Source organism: Choloepus didactylus, chromosome 2 (assembly GCF_015220235.1).
Source record: "Choloepus didactylus isolate mChoDid1 chromosome 2, mChoDid1.pri, whole genome shotgun sequence".
Classification (NCBI taxonomy): Eukaryota; Metazoa; Chordata; class Mammalia; order Pilosa; family Megalonychidae; genus Choloepus; species Choloepus didactylus.
The window spans coordinates 167,243,356-167,262,376 of NC_051308.1; the positions used below are offsets into that span (position 1 = coordinate 167,243,356).

Below are 19,021 nucleotides of genomic sequence, written 5' to 3' on the forward strand. Positions count from 1 at the left end.
GCCAGCTTCCTGTTAACCACCCTTTAGCACCCGAATGACTGGGAGCTTCTCCCTCTGGTCACTTGGTCTCTACTCTAAGTACAGTAACTTGGTTTCCCAAGGATGCTCCTTCTGTTAGACAACTATTTGTTTTCTTCAGAGGAGATCAATATACAAATGGCTTCTGGAGAAGCAACTTTACTGGGGGCAGGGATCGAAGTGTTTTATCACGAGGAATGTCAAGTTTGTGGCTCTGACAACAATAAATCTTTGAGCTGTCTCTCCTTTGAGGTTAAAGTTCTTCCAGGAAGAGAGATTTATTTTTGTCATACATCATTTAAATATTCCTCATCCTGGCTTGGATGCTGTGTTGAATTAACACGCCTGTCTCAGAAGTATCTCTATTTTCTTTAGCAAAACAATGGTTCATGCCCTGTTCTATTTATTATAGATTTCACTTATTGACTTATACTAGGAATTGAAATACCCTTACATTTTCAATAGAAGGAGTTTTCATACTGAAAATGCATACTAGAGAAAAGTCTACCATTGTATTAAAAAATCTGACCATTATGAAGAAAAAAAAAATGAACAAAAAGGAATAAAAACTTGTGAAACAAACCTCTCCAGATTCATAGGGCATAATTTTGGGAACCATGCCGAAATTCATGCTGCCATGGTAAATTCAGAGTTAAGCTTTTATTCCATCATGAACAAGGTTTTAAATCTGATTCATCTAAGTGTTGGACACATTATTGGCATCAGTCTGACTAGAGAAACAATTAGGTTTCTAAAAATATCAAGAGATTGATTTGGCACCTAGGAACAGGGAGTAATGGGAAATGGGGCTGAAGGATGCTATAGGATAATTTCCTTATTCAGGAAGATCATCTCTCTGAATGAAAACTTATCTGGCTCCATATTGTTCTCCTAAGGGAAGAGTTCAGTTTACATATTTTGTTATTACGATTTCAGAGGCATCAAAATAAGTCACTCAAATAAACGGAGGTTGTTTCCACACTTTAAAAATCTGTCCAACCAACAGAAAAGTATTTTGAGGTACTGGGAAAGAAGAATGTGGGACCTGCAGGAACAGCTGTCCCTGTCTGTGATCCTGCCACCAGCTGTAATCTACCATTCATTTAGAAAGTTCTTCCTAGCTTAGGATCATAATTCCTGAGTACTTTTCTCAAACCTGAACTTCTAAGGCTGCCATACCTTTTCCTTCTTCCATCTGACCCCAAGGAAAATGACAATAGACTTCAGCAGAATTTCTACTAGGAGGTGTTGGTAAAAGGAGAGATTCTGGTACCCCAGTTCCTGTCTGGGACCAGGTGAAGCTGAGCAAGTGGAGAAGTGGGGGCAGAGGGTGGAAGGTGGGTAGGGAGGGGTGACAGTCACAGAGCCTGTTCCCCAAGTGTCAGCAGCCTGCCATCAGCCTACAACCCAGGGCAGAAACAAATCCTACAGAATGATGTGAAGAAGAATTTTTTTCTTTTTCAGAGGAAGCATGTGGGGAGATTGAAAGAGCCAACATTTGAGCACAGGGAGTTTTTTTTTCAAAAAATACCATTGCCTGAGGCCCACCCTTATAGATTCCTGTTTAATTGATTTGAAGAGGGATGCAGACATGGATATTTTTTAAAGTACCTTAGGTATGGGCATCAAAATAAATAATAGCAGTATTATAAAATTAAATATCTCCGAGTCCATGCTGATTTCAATGAATAACTGAATGTTTTAGTTTCCTTGGCTGCTCAAGCAAATGCAATGAAATGGGTCATGTTAAACAATGGGAATTTATTTGCTCATGGTTTGAGGCTGGGAAAAAGTCCAAGTCAATGTGTCATCAAGGTGATGCTTTCTTCCTGAAGGCTGTGGTATTCTGGGGTTGGCTGCTGTGATTCTTGGTCCTTAGCTTATCACATGGCGAGGCACGTGGTGGTGTCTCCTGGGCTCTCCCTTCTTTTCCTGGTTCTGTTGATGTTGAGTTTGTTGCTTCCTATGGCTTTCTCTCTATCTCTCTCTGAATTTCATTCCACTTCAAAAGGATTCCAGTAGTAAGATTAAAACCCATCCTGATTGGACTAGGCCACATCTTAACTGAAGTAACCTCATTGGAAGATCCTACTTACAATGGATTCACACCCACAGGACTAGATTAGATTTAAGAACATGATTTTATGGAGTACATACAGCTTCAAATCACTACACTCCACCCTCTGGACCTCCAAAAGATATGTTCTTTCTACAAGCAAAATACATTCATTCCATCACAACATCCCAACAGCCTTAAGTAATTTCAGAAACAATACTAAGTACAAAGTCTCATCAGAAATTGATTATGGATGTGATCTGTCCTGGGGAACAATTTCCTTCTGTCTGTGAACAAGTAAAACCTAGAGAACAATATACAATGGAGGGAAAGGCATAGGGAGAAACTAAGGAAACAGGGGCCATGAGTCCCAAACAATTCTGTAACCCAGCAGGGCAGACACCATCTATGGAATGATGTTTTGTCCTCTGGACATGATGGAGTGGCAGCCCCACCCTTCCAAGTCTTGTGCAGTGGCCATGCTCTCCCTGAACACTGGGATGATAGCTCCAAGCTCTCTAAGCATTATGATGGAGGCCAAGGTCTCCTCGAACCCTAGGGCACATGCTTCACCCAATCTGAGCACTGGGGTGGCAGCACTTTTTCTGAACATTGGGGTGGGAGGCCCACCCCCTCAAGCACTGGGGCAGACTTGCCCTTTCCACACACATGGGTGGGCCCACTCTCTTGGCCTGAGGCGATATCTTCAGTCCAGACCTTGGCTTCCAATGTTCTGCCCTTGAAGTCATTCTTCCTTCAGTTTGTCCCTTCTCTGTCCTGCTTTGTCTGGGATAGCAGTGGTTCTGTTCATACAAATTATGCAAAAAACTTACCAGCTTTTCATATAGTTCACAGGGGTTCATACCATCTGACAGTATGACTTTCCACAGATCCTTCCTGGATAACTGCAGCTCTGCTCCTGACTTGTATTGAAATTACCGACTGGTTCCATGTTCAGTAAAACCTACATATAAAGCACTATTCTCTGGGGTCTCACTTTCTGGAAACTCAGAATTTTCCAAACCATCAAACTTTGGTTTCTTTGTACCCAGGAGTTCAATTCTCAGCTTATCCCTTATCCTCTTGCATTTTATTACAAGCTGCAAGGAGAAACCAGGCTGTACTTTCCACATTTAGCTTAGAAATCTCCTCAGCTAAATATCCAAGTTCATCACTTTCAAGTTCTCCCTCCTATCTGACATTGGAATTCAATTTCACCAAGTTCTCTGCCACTTTAAAACAAGGATAGTCTTTCTTCCAGTTTCTAATAACACATTCATCATTTTCTTCTAAGTCCTCATTGGAAGTACCTTTAGGGTCTACATTTCTACCAACAGTCCCTTCAAAGCAATCTAGGCCTTTTCTATAAAGCACCTCACAATTCTTTCAGCCTCTACCCATTACCCAGTTCCAAAGCTGTTTCCACATTTTTGGTATTTGCAATAGCAGCAACCCCACTACCAGTACCAAAATCTGTATTAGTCAGGATTATATTACTGATAGGATATATATATAGGTATATATATATAGCTTGATAGTATATAGAAAATACAAATATTATGAGATTTTTTTATAGGAATAGGCTCACACCAATGTGGGGATGGGCAAGTTCAAATTCCATAGGGCAGGCCAGAAGCTGGGAACTCCAATAAAAGTTTCCATTGAATTCCCCAGGAGAAGCTGGCCAGCTGAAGTAGGGATGAAAATTCTCCCCTCAGACTGCTGAAATCATCAGTTCTCCTTTTAAGGCCTTCAACTGATTGGATGAGGCTTCTCTCATCGCTGAAGGCAATATCCTCAGTTGATTGTAAATGTAATCAGCACAGATGCAATCAACTTACTGAGGATTTAAGACCATGAGATGTCCTCACAGTAACAATCAGGCCAGTGCCTGCTTAACCAAACAACTGGGCACCATCACCTGGCCAAGTTGATACATGAACTTAACCATCACACTGCATAAGGAAATAAATTGGGAGAAGGGATATCATTTTCCTACACAAGAATTCCAATTAATAGATCTTGAAAGAATGAGAGAAAGAGAAAAGTCATGATTAGAATAACACATTAATAATAATTGCAGGTAAGATCCACAGATGAAGACATTAGTGGGGAAAAAGATGAGGAGAAACAGGTTATTTGCATAGTCTTAAATTAACTCTCCCAAGATATTTATTAATGACAAAGGGAAAAAGTAATGACTTCACAATGGGGGAAACTCAGCTGATATCATCTTAACCAAGTGATTAAGGTTAACATTGTTAGTAAGAAGACATGATGACATCATGTGCCCCCTAATAAGAGGTGCTAAGAAGGGCTTACAGCTCTGTGGGGTTCTTCTCAGTAATGCATAACCTCAATCTACTCACGAAAAAACTTCAGAAAAACCCAAAGAGAGGGACATTCCTACACAATTATTAACCAGCACTCTTCAAAAATGTTAAGATCAGGAAAGACAAGGAAAGAGAGAGGAACTGTCATGATTGGAGGAGACTAAAGAGGCATAAGTAAATGCCCAGGGATCCTGGATTGTGTCCTAGAGCAGGTAAACTACATTAGTGGAGAGACTAGTAAAAACCTGAATAAAGTCTGTAGTTTAGTTAAGAGTTTTGTACCAACGTTAATTTCCCAGTGTTAATATTTATACCACAGTTATGCAAATCTTAGCATCAGGGGAAGATGAATGAAGGATTTATGGGAACTCGTTGTACTGTTTTTGCAACTTTTCTGTAAGCCTAAAACTACTTCAAAACAAAAGTTTATATGTATACTTTAAAGATCCTTAAGAGTTTCTAAAATATAGCTAGTTTTGAACCACTGATTTAGTAGATATTGGCTAAACCTGGGTTTTTAACTTAGGTTACCTCCTTTTTACCTCCATCAGCCTTCCAAGGTAAGGATCACTGCTTCCATTTGATAGGTGGGGAAACCAAGCCTCCAGGTGGCATCCAGGTAGAAAGCCCCGTGCCTGACTTTAAGCAGCTACACCTTGCTCACATGCCATCCAAGCTGCTGGACTGGACCCTTTCAGCCCTGATGCAGTGCTAGGAACTCTCTATATAGAACACCCTTATAAGATAGATTATATTATAACCCCTATTTTACGGATGAGAAAACTCATGCATGGAGAAATTGAGGAAGTTTCAGAATGAGATTTTAGACCAAGGCCTTTGGACTCTAGAGTCCCATATTTTAAAAGTGAGCTCTGTATCTTGGAAAAACTCCTGTCCTGCCAAGTGGGGATTTCTGTAGTAATGGTACCCCAGGTTCCAATGTTGTCCTGCTGCATTCTCCTGAGCACCTTGCTCTGAGGTGCCCCATGCATGGCGTGGGTTCTGGGCAGCTGGTCAGGGTGATAAGCAGAGGCATCATGCTCATATCTAATTCTGCCCACTTAAATTCATGGCAGCAGGGTTTGTAATGTTTCCTTATGAATCTTCTAAACTAAGGAGTACAATTGGAAAGAAACCTTATAACGTTAACAAGCAATGAAAGATAGTACAGGTTGACCCTGCTTGTTGGCTTTGGGACTGGATTATCTCTACAGCTGCCAATGTCCCAAGGAAGGGACAGTGCCTTTGCCTCTTCCTAGAGCTCTCAGACATTCTTTTGAAACCTACCTTTATTCTTTGCATGGCACCTGGCATATAGAAGGTACTCAGGAAATGCCTGAGGAGTAGAGTTCAATTAATAGTTTTCCAACCTATTGTTCTAGAAATTGGTGTGTATCAGGACCTTTGGAGACACCATGTGATATTCAGAAGAAAATTGTCCTACAATGGCCCCTCCTGGATATCTGGCCCAGGTCTCTGAGACTTACTGAGCAACCCTTACTTTGCTGCCTTGATTTCTGCTCGTGGAGCCTCTTGAAAACTGCTGCATGACTTGGAAGTCTGTGTAATAACAGTTGTGTGTCCAGAGCACACAGAGAACCAAGAGCCTGCAGCTGCCCACCTTCATGGGACAAAGAGCTAAAGTGGATCACCTGAGGACCCCCAACCCCCACAACTCAGGCCACCTCAGGTGGTGTCCTAATGTCTCAGAACCGATCAGTGGTTCTCATGGGCAATAAAACCACCCAAAAGTAACTGGTAAGAGTTGGCCAAATTATGTTGGAAGAAACAACAAGCATTGAGGAAGAAATGCAACAAAATATTTTAAGTCTACTTCACAAAATGTAAACCATACAGGTAGCATTATCATTTCATACCTGTTCTCTGTAAGCGTCTGATCCTATGAAGTAGATTGTCGCCAAGTAGGAACTTTCCCTGTTATGCTGGCAGCTTTATTAATATTCTCTTGCTAATAATTCTAGTAGGATCAACTCTTTGATAGTCACAATACCTTTGAGATGTCCTTCACATTATGGATGAGATATTAATTTAGTTCCATGACAGTGATCACTCTGAGTCATTACTCCACTAATTAATACTCGAGAAATGATGGGTAACAGAGAGTTGTAAACTTGGCAATGTGCTAAGTATGACTGGAAATAAGATTATTAGGTAGATTTTAAATGCTTGGCCCAATTATTCTAGCAAATAATTTACAATGGAAAATGAGATAAAAAATACTCAACATAACTTAGTTTGGAAAGCAATGGTAACAGATCTTTTCACTAAAATTAATAGTCCATCTAAAGAGAATGGATTTGGTTTCCTGTATGGAATGATTTAAGGGTCTTCTGTCCACAGGATAATATATTTTGAAGCTATCTCTGGTGAGGCATGGCATTAATTTTCTCCAGCTTTCTGAACACTAATGAGGCCTGGAGTTTGGCTGATGCTTGAGCCCCCCTTTTTGGGCCCAACCCTGGCCCTGGCTGAGAATGACGTAAGGGTCCTCCTGCCGGGTGGCCACTATTGAATTCAGGGTCCCCTCAAAATCTGAATTTGGCCTTTTTAAATTATACCATTCACCTGGCACTTTTGATCTCAAGATAAATTGGAAATCAATCTTGTGAAACACTCCCAAGGGGAGAAAAGTTTTATATATTTATATATAAACATATTCATTGAGCCAATATATACTGAATACATACCATGTGCCAATACATACCATACCATGTGCCAGACATGAGGACAAGTGCTAAAGAGACAAATGTGGATTGAGACATGGTTTTTCCTCTTAAGGAGCCTACATGCAAATGAAGGAGCTTGACAAATCCATCAGTGAGATGGGCAGGAGTAGAGAAGCACAGGGCCTAGTGGGGACACAGATGGGGTCTGACTCCAACAGGATGGATGGCCAGGAAAGTTTCAATAAGGAACACCTGCTTCACCTAAAACAGTGGAGTGAGGGGTTAAAAGATTTGGCTCTTGAGCCCTAGAGACCTGGATTCAAATCTTTGCCCTGGCAATTATCTACTATATGCCCTTGGCAAGCTGTCTCCTATCTTTAAGCTTCAGAATTAAAATGGTGATCATACCAGTGTTTGACTCATGGAATTATTATAAAGATTCAAAGAACTATTGCATGCATTCGTGCTTCACACAAGGTCAGCATGTGATGTATACACACAAAAAATTAGCCATTAATAGCATTATTGAAGAACCAGAAGTAATCAGCCAGATTAAGAACGCAAGAGATGGGCATTTCAAGTTGAGGGCATAGGGCAGGTGACTGCAGGGTGATTTCTTTTACAAGTTTTTCAGTGTTGCTAAAATAAATCTGTATAAGTAGAGAAGATGAGACTAAAGTGGCATGCATTAGTCATATCCTGAAGGACTTGTGTACTAAGTTAGGGAGCGTGTATGCTGTTCTAAAAACTTTGGGGAGTCACTGAGGGATTTTAAGTGATAGGGTCAGATTTGTGGTTTTATCTTGCTTCATGGGGGTGTTTGGAGAGGAAAGAGAGTTGCAGAGAGCAGATAGGGAATTATCACTGAACCATATTAAAGAGCAAAATGTTGCATTCTGGTTGAAGGCCTTTTAGTTAGTATTAGATTTTGCCAAATCTTGAATAAGATAGGTCTCTCCTCTGTCATAAGGGCCAATTATACATACATTGCTTCCATTTGGGTTTTAAATACAAATGCAGGGATATAGTTCTTCCTATAGAACCCAACACTTAATACTTTCAGGGGCTACTACAAGTTTTCCAGCTGCTGAATGACCCCTGGGAGTAACTCAGGCTCTTTGGGTGGAATGAAGCCAGACTTCCAAGAGAACTGGATAGATAACAACAGCATCAGGCTGAGAGGGTGTCTTACCCACACTATCTCAGAAATCAAACACTCATGAATTCCTTACGTATTTGCTCCCCCAAGATATAATTTAGTTCCTTATTCCCTCCCTTGTCCAGTCCCCTTCTTTATGCCATGCATATGGCAGCTGACACTTTGTTTGGGTCCCTGCAGGAGTAAGTTCAATGCTTTGTCTCTCTATGCTTCTGTTTCCCTGGCAATGAAAAAGTGATAATTAAATTCTCCTGAAAAAAAAGTGTGTGAGAGTTTGATTTATATTTGAAAGGAGTGTGATTAGATCTTAGGCCAGAGGTTGTCCAAGTTCTGATTTGCTATGAGATACTTTATTGAAAAAAAGACATATACAAAAGCCCATATGTAAAACAGATGGAGGTGAGTCTGCTCTTGATGAAGTGGGCTTGCAGAGCTCAATATTCTGTTGTGTTGGCTCCTTGACCCAACTCCATTACAGTTGATAGGGTCTGAGACCCTCTCAGAGTAAAGTTTGAAAGTCAGAGAGGACTGCTTCAACAGAGCTCAGTGAGTCAGAAGCTACTGACAGGTAGAGAGTGAATAATCTCTCTTACCAGGCACTTTGTGTAACCTTCAGTACCTCATAACTGAACTGCTTTCAAGTGAGACTCAGATGACTGAAGGCAGAGATCCTGAATCATTCATCTTTGATTACCTCCTAGGGCCCAACATGAGTTAGTTCAATGAATGAAAATCTCTGTGATTAATTTAGTAAATGACTTCTTTTGAGGTTATTAATTGTGACTTAAGGTCTGAAACAGCTAGTTTGCCAAAAATGAATGATTGGCTCCTTTTTATTTGCTGAATCTGGCTCCATGTGGTTAGCTATTTATTACAGTGAGAGTCTGAGCACTTTAAGGAAGTAATGGGTAAACTGTGAGCAGCCACACTGGGTGACACAGGAACTGGAAGCCATGTGAGGCCAATTCTCAAGAATTGTGGGAAGAAAAGTGGGATCCAGTTCACACAGAAGGCCGTACCTCCCACCCCCTTCCCAGCAACCAGGCCCTCCTCACCAACTGAGCATCATTAACTGATGTTATCTAGGCATTTCCTTAAAAAGTGCTAGTGGCTATCCACACTTACAGATTAGTGAGTTCCTTCATCTGGTAACTTACTGTGTGTTTAACATACACCAGAACTCTACCAAGCATTTCTCATCTATGACTTCATGGAAGCATCACATAAACTCTGGTGGTACATATTGTCATCATCATCATCATTTTGCAGATGTAGAAGCGAAGGCTTCCCTCACATGGAGTCATTAAGTAACTTGCCCAAGGTCACTAAGACTTGGTGAGGTAAAATAGCTTCCTCAAGGTCACACAGCTTCTGAAAGGCAGAAATGGCTATTTTGACTCATATACAATGCTCTTTTTACTATAGGACTAAGGAGGGAGTGGAGGACAGGGCCCTTCTTTCACTTGATATTTACAGAGCAGCTGCTACATGCCAGAACAGTAAATATATACTTTCCTATGTGCTAGAGCTTCAAAAGGGAGCAAAATATACCAAATATCTGCTCTCAGGTAGTTTACATTCTGGGGGCACTCAACCAGCTCAAGCTCTGCCATCCCAAAAAACTTCCATTGCCAATTTTGGCCCTGGTGATATTTTACTTCCTTCAGCCATAGAGCTTTAATCTGTGCACCACACAGATTTGCCCCCTATTTATTCTTTGCCTCATGGATTCAGCTTCTTTCAAAATAAAGACACAAGGGAGATGGTCAGACCAGTAGTGAGGCTGACAAGTTCATATTTCAGTCTCTTTTGTAAAAGTCATTTGACTCTTGGATGAGGATTGCAAAATGCTGCCTTCTTTTACATTCACAGGGTAAAAGGCTTTGCAGTGTTCATTATATTTTGCTATGGGCAAGGCTTATAAGCTTCTAGGAGACAAGAGCTTGTCCTATTCTTTGAATCCCCCATAATGCTTGGCATCCTTCAGGGCAACTCCCAAATGCCAATGTGGTAGATTGAGTTACGTATCCCAGAAAAAAACATGTTCTTAATCTTAATTTGCATTCCTATGGGTGCTGGACCCATTGCAAATAAGACTTCTTGAAGATACTATTTTTAGTTTAGGTGTGGCCAACTGAATGATGGCAGGTCTTATTCCAGATTACTGGAGGTTTTATAAAGGGGATCGGGAAGTCACAGAAGCCAGAAAAGAGAAGACATCGCCATGTGATGGGAGGCAGATATACAAGCAAGAAACCCCAATGATTATCAGCAGCCAGCACTAGAATGTAGTCTTCAGGGAGAAAGCAAGCCTTGCTGCTATCTTGATTTGGGACTTCTTCTAGCCTCAAAACCATTAGCCAATAAATTCTCTTTGTTTAAGTCAACCCATTGTGTAGTATTTGTGACAGGAGCTTGGAAAAACTAAGACAACTGGGAACAATGGTGACAGTCTTTCTTGAGCATGAGCTATATGCCGGACATTCGATCTGTGATGGTTAGGCTCATGTGTCAACTTGGTCCAGTTGTCTGGTCAAGCAAGCATTGGCCTAACTGTCACTGTGAGGACATTTTGTGGACTTAAATCATCAGTAAGTTGATTGTATCTATGACTAATTACATCTACAATCTACTGAGAAGATTGCCTTTAGCAATGAGAGACATTTCATTCATCACTTGAAGGCTTTAAAAGGAGAAGTGATAACTTCAGCAGTCAGAAGAAAGAATTTTCATCTCTACTTCAGTCAGCCAACTTCTCGTGGGGAATTCATTGAAAACCTTCATCAGGGTTCCCAGCTTGCAGCCTGCCCTATGGAATTTGGACTTGTGCATCTCCACAGTCAGCATTAGACAATTTTATAAAATCTCATAATATTTACAGACATCTCTCGTCAGTTCTGTTTCCCTGGAGAAACTTGACTAATACAGTGTCAAACACTCTATATCCATTATCTCATTTCATTCCCACCATGACCTGCTTGTTCTTATTGTTTTCTTATCTCCATTTTACAGAGGAATGAACCAATACTCAAGGTCACCCAGTTGGGAACTGGCAGAGCTACATTGCAATCCTACCCTCTGTCGGCCCCCAAACCCAGGCTCTTAATCACCCTGCTAAGTGCCTGGTGGGTGGTTCAGCAAATGTGCTGGGAAAGAAGATTAAAAGAAACTGAGAATCAGTCCATGCTGCTCTCAGTCTATCCCTTCTTACCCTTCCCTAAACAGGCATGGTGACTGAGAGCAGGATTCTCTCTTCAGGACTAACCTTCTCCACCAGTTGACACCCAGCATACTTTTCCACTTTCCCTGGCAGAACCAAGGGGGTAGGTATCCTTTTGAAGAGTTCTTGCTGAAGACATCTTGTGAGATGCGCTAGTAATTCTTTGGGATAGTAGCTGAGGAACAGAAACCCAGAGCCGGTGGCAACATATGGTCCATCGACATAATCTTGATCTTCTTGTTATCATCCCTCTGTAAATTGTTTCCATCTCCTGTACATGAAGTCTAATGAACTAACTCTGAGTAAGAGAAATGACAAGTTAACTTGCCTTTCACTTGTTTTCCATAAAAAAATGGAATAGTTTCTTGAACACTCTAAGTCATTAACATTTCAATTTATTCATGCTTCTTCTCTCTGGCATCCTAATGGCAATATTACAAAATTATACCTGCCATATAACCATCAACTTTGACGGCTCTTTGTGTGCCTGTTAACAAAGGCTATTCCCTCTGCCTTTGTTAGCCCATTGGTTTGAGAAGGCAGTTTGCTTTTTCACACCATCTTACCTACTTTTGGCACCTGGGATGTTAAACGGAAACGAGGGTGATGATGAGGACCTGGGTGAGAATTTAAGCTAACTCTTATCTCAGGCTTGCCATGTGCCAGATGCTGCTCCATGCATTCACATGTATTTGCTTATTTAATCCTCCCGCAATCCTATGCGGCACATTTGTTTGTATAAACGAGGCAACCCAGACACAGAGAGATGAGGGAACTGGTCAGGATCATGTGGTTACTAAGCAGTTGGGCCAGGCTCTGAACCTGTGCAGTGTAGCTCAAGTGCACACCCTACATGGCTACATCCGGTCACCACTGGGGATGGGTGAGTCTGGGCAGATGCCAAGGCCTGCTCGTCAACACCTGTCTTGCTCCTTTGTGGCCCTGACTCCTTTATAGGAGCTCATTTGCTGCTGTGTTGGGTCCTTTGGTCAAAAAGGTGAGAGAAAAATAGAATGTAATAGCATGATTATGATTTAGCACTCTTTCTCACCCTTGCTTCAAACCTCCCAATTGTAGCTTTTGCCTCAAAAGCCCAATGGCCTTAGAGAAGTTGCTAGGTTTAAAAGATACAAAGCAAGCACATAAATTTTAATGAGTAAGCTTAAAATGCACTCCCCCCCCCATCTCATGTTTATCATTGAAAGATCAGGATTGAGGCCACAAGCAGGCTACCAGGCATTCCTGAAAACTGGGCATTTATTGGCATCACCACTTTAAATTATGGGTGAGTTTTCAGGCAGATTTCCAAAAATCGGGCCCTGAGTGTTTCTCAGTACCAATATTTGTTGGTACACATGGAAATCTGTCTGGGCACATGCTATATGGTAACTTAAAGTAGCAACAGAGATGCCTGCACGTTCTCTTTAAAGTTATGCATCAAAATAATTATCACTGTGTTCCTGGCCTTAGAAGCACAAACCAGAGGCAACTCATATGGCAAGCAAAAAGGGGCTCAGAGAAACATTTTAATACCAGAAAACAGGCCTCACTGTCAAAGGAATTGCCCTCTTTAATTCACAAAAAATTACTACATTCCTTTCAAATGAGAATGAAACTAATATTTCTTGATGCTTGTTCATCATTAATATTATGCCAATTATTGCATTCCTTTTGACTGATAAATATTCAGAAGATAAATGAAGCCCACAAGATGGATTAATTCTCCAGCAGTACAAATAAAAACTTTCAATATTTTATATCATATAATTAAATGTTGTTTGTTGTTGCTAGAACCAGAACCTGGGACATGTTAATTAATTGCTTCAAGAAGACAGTTAGACAGGGTTTGTGGCTGATATTTGGAACTGGATATTTATGAACCCTGCACAATACTGTGGATGAATTATACTTGCAGAATAAAGCCTACCTGCAGAAGTCTGGGGGCACCATGCCATAAACATTGATCCTGTCACAGAGCTCCAGCGCAATCGTCATCGTGAACCAGCCAGTGCTGAGCCAAGTGTTGGAGATCTTCCTGGAAGAAACAATAATTAAGCCTGCAGGCTGGCAAAGTAGTCATCTCAGGTGCCAATATGATCTTAGATCCACTTTGGAACAAAGTTGACTATAAATACATGCACACACACACACACACACACACATATATATACATGCACACTCAATCTAGTAAATATCTGAAACTTTACTAAATAGGAATCTTTTACCAATACCACCAATTTGCATGGTACAGTGATGATACCTGCTGTTAATGCTCCACCATGGTTTGATTTGTGGCATTAAATGATGATCAAAAGACTTCTATATCATCAAAGAAGATGATCAGTGTTTCCATGTTTAAGTGCATGTTACCACATTCAGTTTTTTATGATGATGCTGTGTGTTCTGGTTTGCTAATTCTGTTGTTATGCAAATACCAGAAATGGATTGGCTTTTGTAAAGGGGATGTATTAGGTTACAAATAAGGCCATAAAAGTGTCCAAACTAAGGCATCAACAAGAGAATAACTACACTGAAGGAAGGCCAGTGTTATCTGGAACCCCTCTGTCAGCTGGGAAGGCATGTGGCTGGCGTCTGCTGGTCCTTTGCTCCCAGGTTGCATTTCAAAATGGCTTTCTCCAAAATGCCTCTGGGCTTCTGTCTCTCTTAGCATCTCTCAGCTCTCTGCTTGGTTCTCTTGGGGTGTTTCTCTCTAAGCACCTGGGAATCCTCTCTTAGCTTCTCCACGGCAAGCTGTGGGCTTCATCTCTTAGCTTAGCATCTCCAAATGTCCTTTTGTTGCATCTCCCAGCATCTTCAAGCATCTGGGTGCGTGTCGGCTCTTAGCTTCTCCCAGGGGCAAACTCTGGATTGTGTATCTTAGCTTCTCTCCAAAATGTCTCACTTAGCTTCTCTGAGATCCTTCTCTCCATGAGCTCTCTTAAAAGACTCCAGCAATCTAACTAAGAACCACTTGGAATGGGCAGGGTCACACCTCCATGGAAATGATCTAATCAAAAGGTCTCACCTACAGTTGGGTGGGTCACATTTCCATGGAAACATTCAATCAACAGGTTCTGACCTAATCAAAAGACTAATAAGCTGGCCCCCATGAGACTGCATTAAAGAACTTGGCATTTGTGGGGGACATAATAGATTCAAACCAGCACACTGCATAAGTGATAACTCTTTATTAACCAGAATACCTGAAAAACTAGAAATACTCCTTCTTCCCCAAGCAGGCTAAATAATGAAGAGCTTATTAAATATGAATAAACATGTAAGTGTGTATCTCTGTCTATATCAATCAGTCAATCAATCAATATACTTCTCTCTATCTATCATATGGTATCAGCTTGCCTTTGATTAGACTAATTAATACCCACATTTGGATTGTATGGTTTCCTTAGAAGGAGTACATTCATTTGTGAAAGGGCTAATGACCAGAAGAAAGGGTCATAGGAATGTTCATGTTTAAACTGAGCATTTGCTTTATTTTACCTTAGAACATTCAGGGCCCTTTGAAGATTTTTATTAGAAGACCAGGTATTACCAAAACTTTAAAGAATGAATACATGTGTTCTGACATTAATTTATTTGCCCACTCAAACACTATATAGCACTCTGACCACACGCCAAGCCTAAAGATAATTCTGGAGACAAAACATCAAGGTTTAATTTGACTCTGAGAATGGCCCCATTGGTCTACCATGCTATGTGGCTGTGGATATTAATTGCAGTTCTTCAGGGGTTGCTGCTTTTACTTTTCTCCAGTGCTTATGGCATGCCTCATTAGCCAGTTTCAAACACCTTATCCCCAAGGTCAGACTGTCTGACTTTGCCTGGCCATAGCACCATATGTGAGATGAATAACAGAATAACAGAGTGGCAGAAAAGCTTTTCTACTTGCAGCATGTAGCACCCCTACCTGAGAAGAAGGAAGGTTTTGGGTTAACTAGTTTGCATTGTTTTCATGTCACATACGGACCAAGATAAAAAGTGTTCATTTTAAGAAGTCCCTAGTCTTGTCAAATACCTGACAGGCAGAGATGATTTAGTCATTCCTAAGTTCATGGTTTCAACTTTATAGTTCTTAATCCCTTTGCTCATTTCCTCCCATTCCATTGCATTCTGATCTAGCAATATCCCAGGAAGTACATTTAAAAGCTTCTAAAGATTGGACCAACATGGGCTCAAATCTCACCTGTTTCGATCACTAACCAGCTGGATGACTTCAGGCAGGATATTGCTGATTCTGAGCCTTGATTTCCTATCTATAAAGCAGGCATGAGAATTTCCATTTCACTGGGCTATTTTAAGGACTAAATGAAAGAACAGCCATGAAAAGCATCTAGCCTGGTGTGTTGATACATTGAGGTCCCTTCTTCCTCTTTTGGTTGCTAGGTTGGAGCAAACAATAATCTAGCCATTCCTTCCAAGGCTTTTTAGCACCCATGAAGAAACTGATATAGTTCCAACACTCTGCTACAGGAGTCTTGTGTAGGAGCCACAATTAATAGTCAGGTAGTAATTACAAAGTTCAGGAGCCTCCAACCTTGTTAATAGGTGTTAACAAATGCCCTTCTTACTCACCAGTGTTACATATTCATAAGACCTTTAGAACTGGAGGAGCTGAGGATGGAGCAGAGCCAACAGAATGGGGCGAAGTGATGGGGGGAAGTGCCTTCCCTTATATAAGAGTCTGTCTTCACCTATGTGGCTGTGATGATGCATTTATTCTAGACTTAAACTGGGTGAATGAATAACTAAGAGGATGTGGAGTCCTGGACGAGAAGGATGGCTCATTTATATCCCTAAGACACAGATCTGGGAATCAAGCCTACAACCTTATGCTTTTAGAGCAGTTGGAAATGCAAAAGGGGCTATACTTAGGGCCAGGAAATCCCTAATAATTTCAGCTTCGTTGTGTGATGCGGCAGAAATCACTAGTCACAGCCTGAGATACAGGAGGATGTGGTTCTACAGAAAAAGGTTTCATGGGTAGAAATGGGGAGAATAAAAATGGGGAGAATATAAAGCAGAAGATGAAAGAAACTAAAGTGACGAATTCTTCAAAGTGCCACTTAAAATTCCTGAGACTTCCTAAATAATAGCCTTTTGGGATCACATATTATAGGAGTGCAACTGCTTTGTGCTGTCTTTCTAAAAAGATTTCCAGTCTTTTTCCAACAAAGGAATGTCTACTGTTTTTACACTTAATCAGCTGTAATGAAAGAATATGAAGAGCTGTCATGTGCTTATTAGGGAAAATTATCAGATATTCTTTTATATGATGAAGTAACACACTGAGCTGATAATTCTATAATGCACACTAAATTACAATTAAAGGCCTTTCTGCTCTACTAGAATCTCATTTATAATCTCTATGGAAATATTCTCCTGCAGTTATTTCATTTATGCTTCCTTTATCTAATTACTCTAATATTGGTTCTGAATCATATTTTCCTAATGTACCCTTATTCAATTATAAAGTTATTTTCAAGTACAGTTACTTTCTAATATCAAAGAATACTACTTGGCCATCTATGTCATTTGTCATGCTTCTTAATTGCAGATAGTTCCTGAGCCATTTTCTTCTCTAGTTTTAAGTAGGATGAAACTTCTATAAATTAAAATCTTTGGAATTATCCTATTTCTTATCATTGTTAACTTGAAATGAATGCCTTGATCATGAGAGTTGCAAAATTTGGTATTCTACACTTTGTGTATCTACAATACATGCTACTGTTTTGCTGGGTTTCAAGAAAAGCATACATAGAGGAACCCTGAATGTTTTGTATTTTAACTTACAGAAATAATTTTATTCTCAAGGACTGTTTTTTACTTGGTTTTCCTAGCTCAGAATGGGCTTCAGGTTAAGACTATTGAGACAAAAGAATTTTGAGTCAATATTAGATTCTTTAAACCAGCTTCCTAAAGATGAGAGGCCCAAAACCAAAGTTTCTAGAGGTGACAATGTACTCTGGCACCCCACAAATCCATAACTGTGACCTTCCTTAGTAGGTACAGTGAGGATGCCCGGAAGACAGCTGTTTATAGAAAGAGAGGCCTAAGAGTCAATCCACAGGGACTTGGCTCTCTTCTCACCAGTCAGGATCATGGGGAGATGACCTGGTGAACAAACACGTTTTTATTATTTGGAATTTAGTAAGTGAGATATGCCTCGATGTAGGATTGTTTCCTAAAAATCTAAGCAATCAGAGGGCAGAATGGCTTAGTCTCCATCTTATCAGTTTAAAATAATCCCTTAAGAAGATTCAGGAGCAATCGTTATCCTAAATGGCTAACACTACAGCAATGTTCCAGGAATACTTAATTTAGCAAATAGTCATTGCAATGGTTAATTTCATGTGTCAGGTTATGGTATCCAGTTGTTTAGTCAAGCATTGGTCTTCTTGTTAATATGAGGATATTTGGAGGTGGGATTTGCATATGCAGTCAGTTGAATGTCTCTATGATTGACAAAAGAGATTGCCTTCAGCAATGTGGGGAGATGCCTCATCCAATCAGTTGAAGCACTTAAAAGCCCAAACTGAGGATTTCAGAGGAGTGTCAGCCCCTACAGTTATGCGAGCCAATTTCATATAAATATATGTCTGTATATATATGTGTGTGTGTGTATATATATATATACACACACACACATATATATATATCTCCTGTCGGTTCTGTTTCTCTGGAGAACCCTGACTAATAACTCAAAAGAGAGCCTTGTATTCTATTGAAGAGAGTGTTTCTACTTATTTTGAATTTCTCAACCAGTAAAAAATCAAACTGTAAATATAACTCCCCTCTCTCTTCATTCCTCGTAAAATGCTTTCTTCTTTAAATAGTTTCTTTAAATGAGTGACAGAATCTTTTATTTGTGGTTTTTAAAGGGCAGTAAGTGACTGGATTTTGTAGCAGCCTGTGAGAATGACCAGAGCCCCCTACCTGATCTCCTGGCAGGGGGTAACCAGGCATCTGTGGGCCTCAGGGAAGGAGGCCACAGCAGGCCGCAGCCCGCACTCTCCACTCTCTGCCAGACTAGACGTCCACTTCTGCCCAGACCAGTATTCAAATGGTCACAAGATTTCTAGGATTTAAAAGAAAAGCTCCATACAAAGAATTTGGGGATGCTGGACTTTTGTCTTTAAAGCACTCTTCTCTAATAATGAGCGATCCTGGCCAAACAATGGGTTCAGCACTTGATATTCTTCATTTCATTTATCGTATTTGTTTGGTTTTAGGATAAGCAATCGATTCAATTTTTTATAAGCAGGGAGGTAAATTACATCATTAAATGTACATTATTTATAAAAGTACATGTTTTAGAATTCAAGGTCATTTAATCATTAGGTCAAGTCTATGAGGTAGTCCCTATCCCCTTCTCACTTGAGTCTCTGCAAGATTAGATAACTTGTCCTTGGCCACACAACTAGAGAGTGATAGAGCCAACATTCCACCCAAAGCTCTGCATGAGGATAACACTGCACAGACCCCCTCCATACCTAGCGGTTTTTATATCCCATAGATTAGGCCGGCTCATGG

The 19,021-nt window shown here is 40.5% G+C and overlaps 1 protein-coding gene across 5 annotated transcripts in view; it reads right to left on the reverse strand.

The window, feature by feature from the left end:
- ST6GALNAC5 (ST6 N-acetylgalactosaminide alpha-2,6-sialyltransferase 5) overlaps positions 1-19,021 on the reverse strand; it is a 212,906-nt gene that overhangs the window by 26,622 nt on the left and 167,263 nt on the right. For 4 of the 5 annotated variants that reach the window (XM_037826890.1, XM_037826887.1, XM_037826888.1 and 1 more), the window contains exon 4: positions 13,401-13,508. In XM_037826890.1, coding sequence (XP_037682818.1) covers positions 13,401-13,508 — 108 coding nt within the window. Of the gene's footprint in view, positions 1-13,400; positions 13,509-19,021 lie in introns of those variants that run through there. The other variant, XM_037826891.1, reaches the window with a different exon arrangement.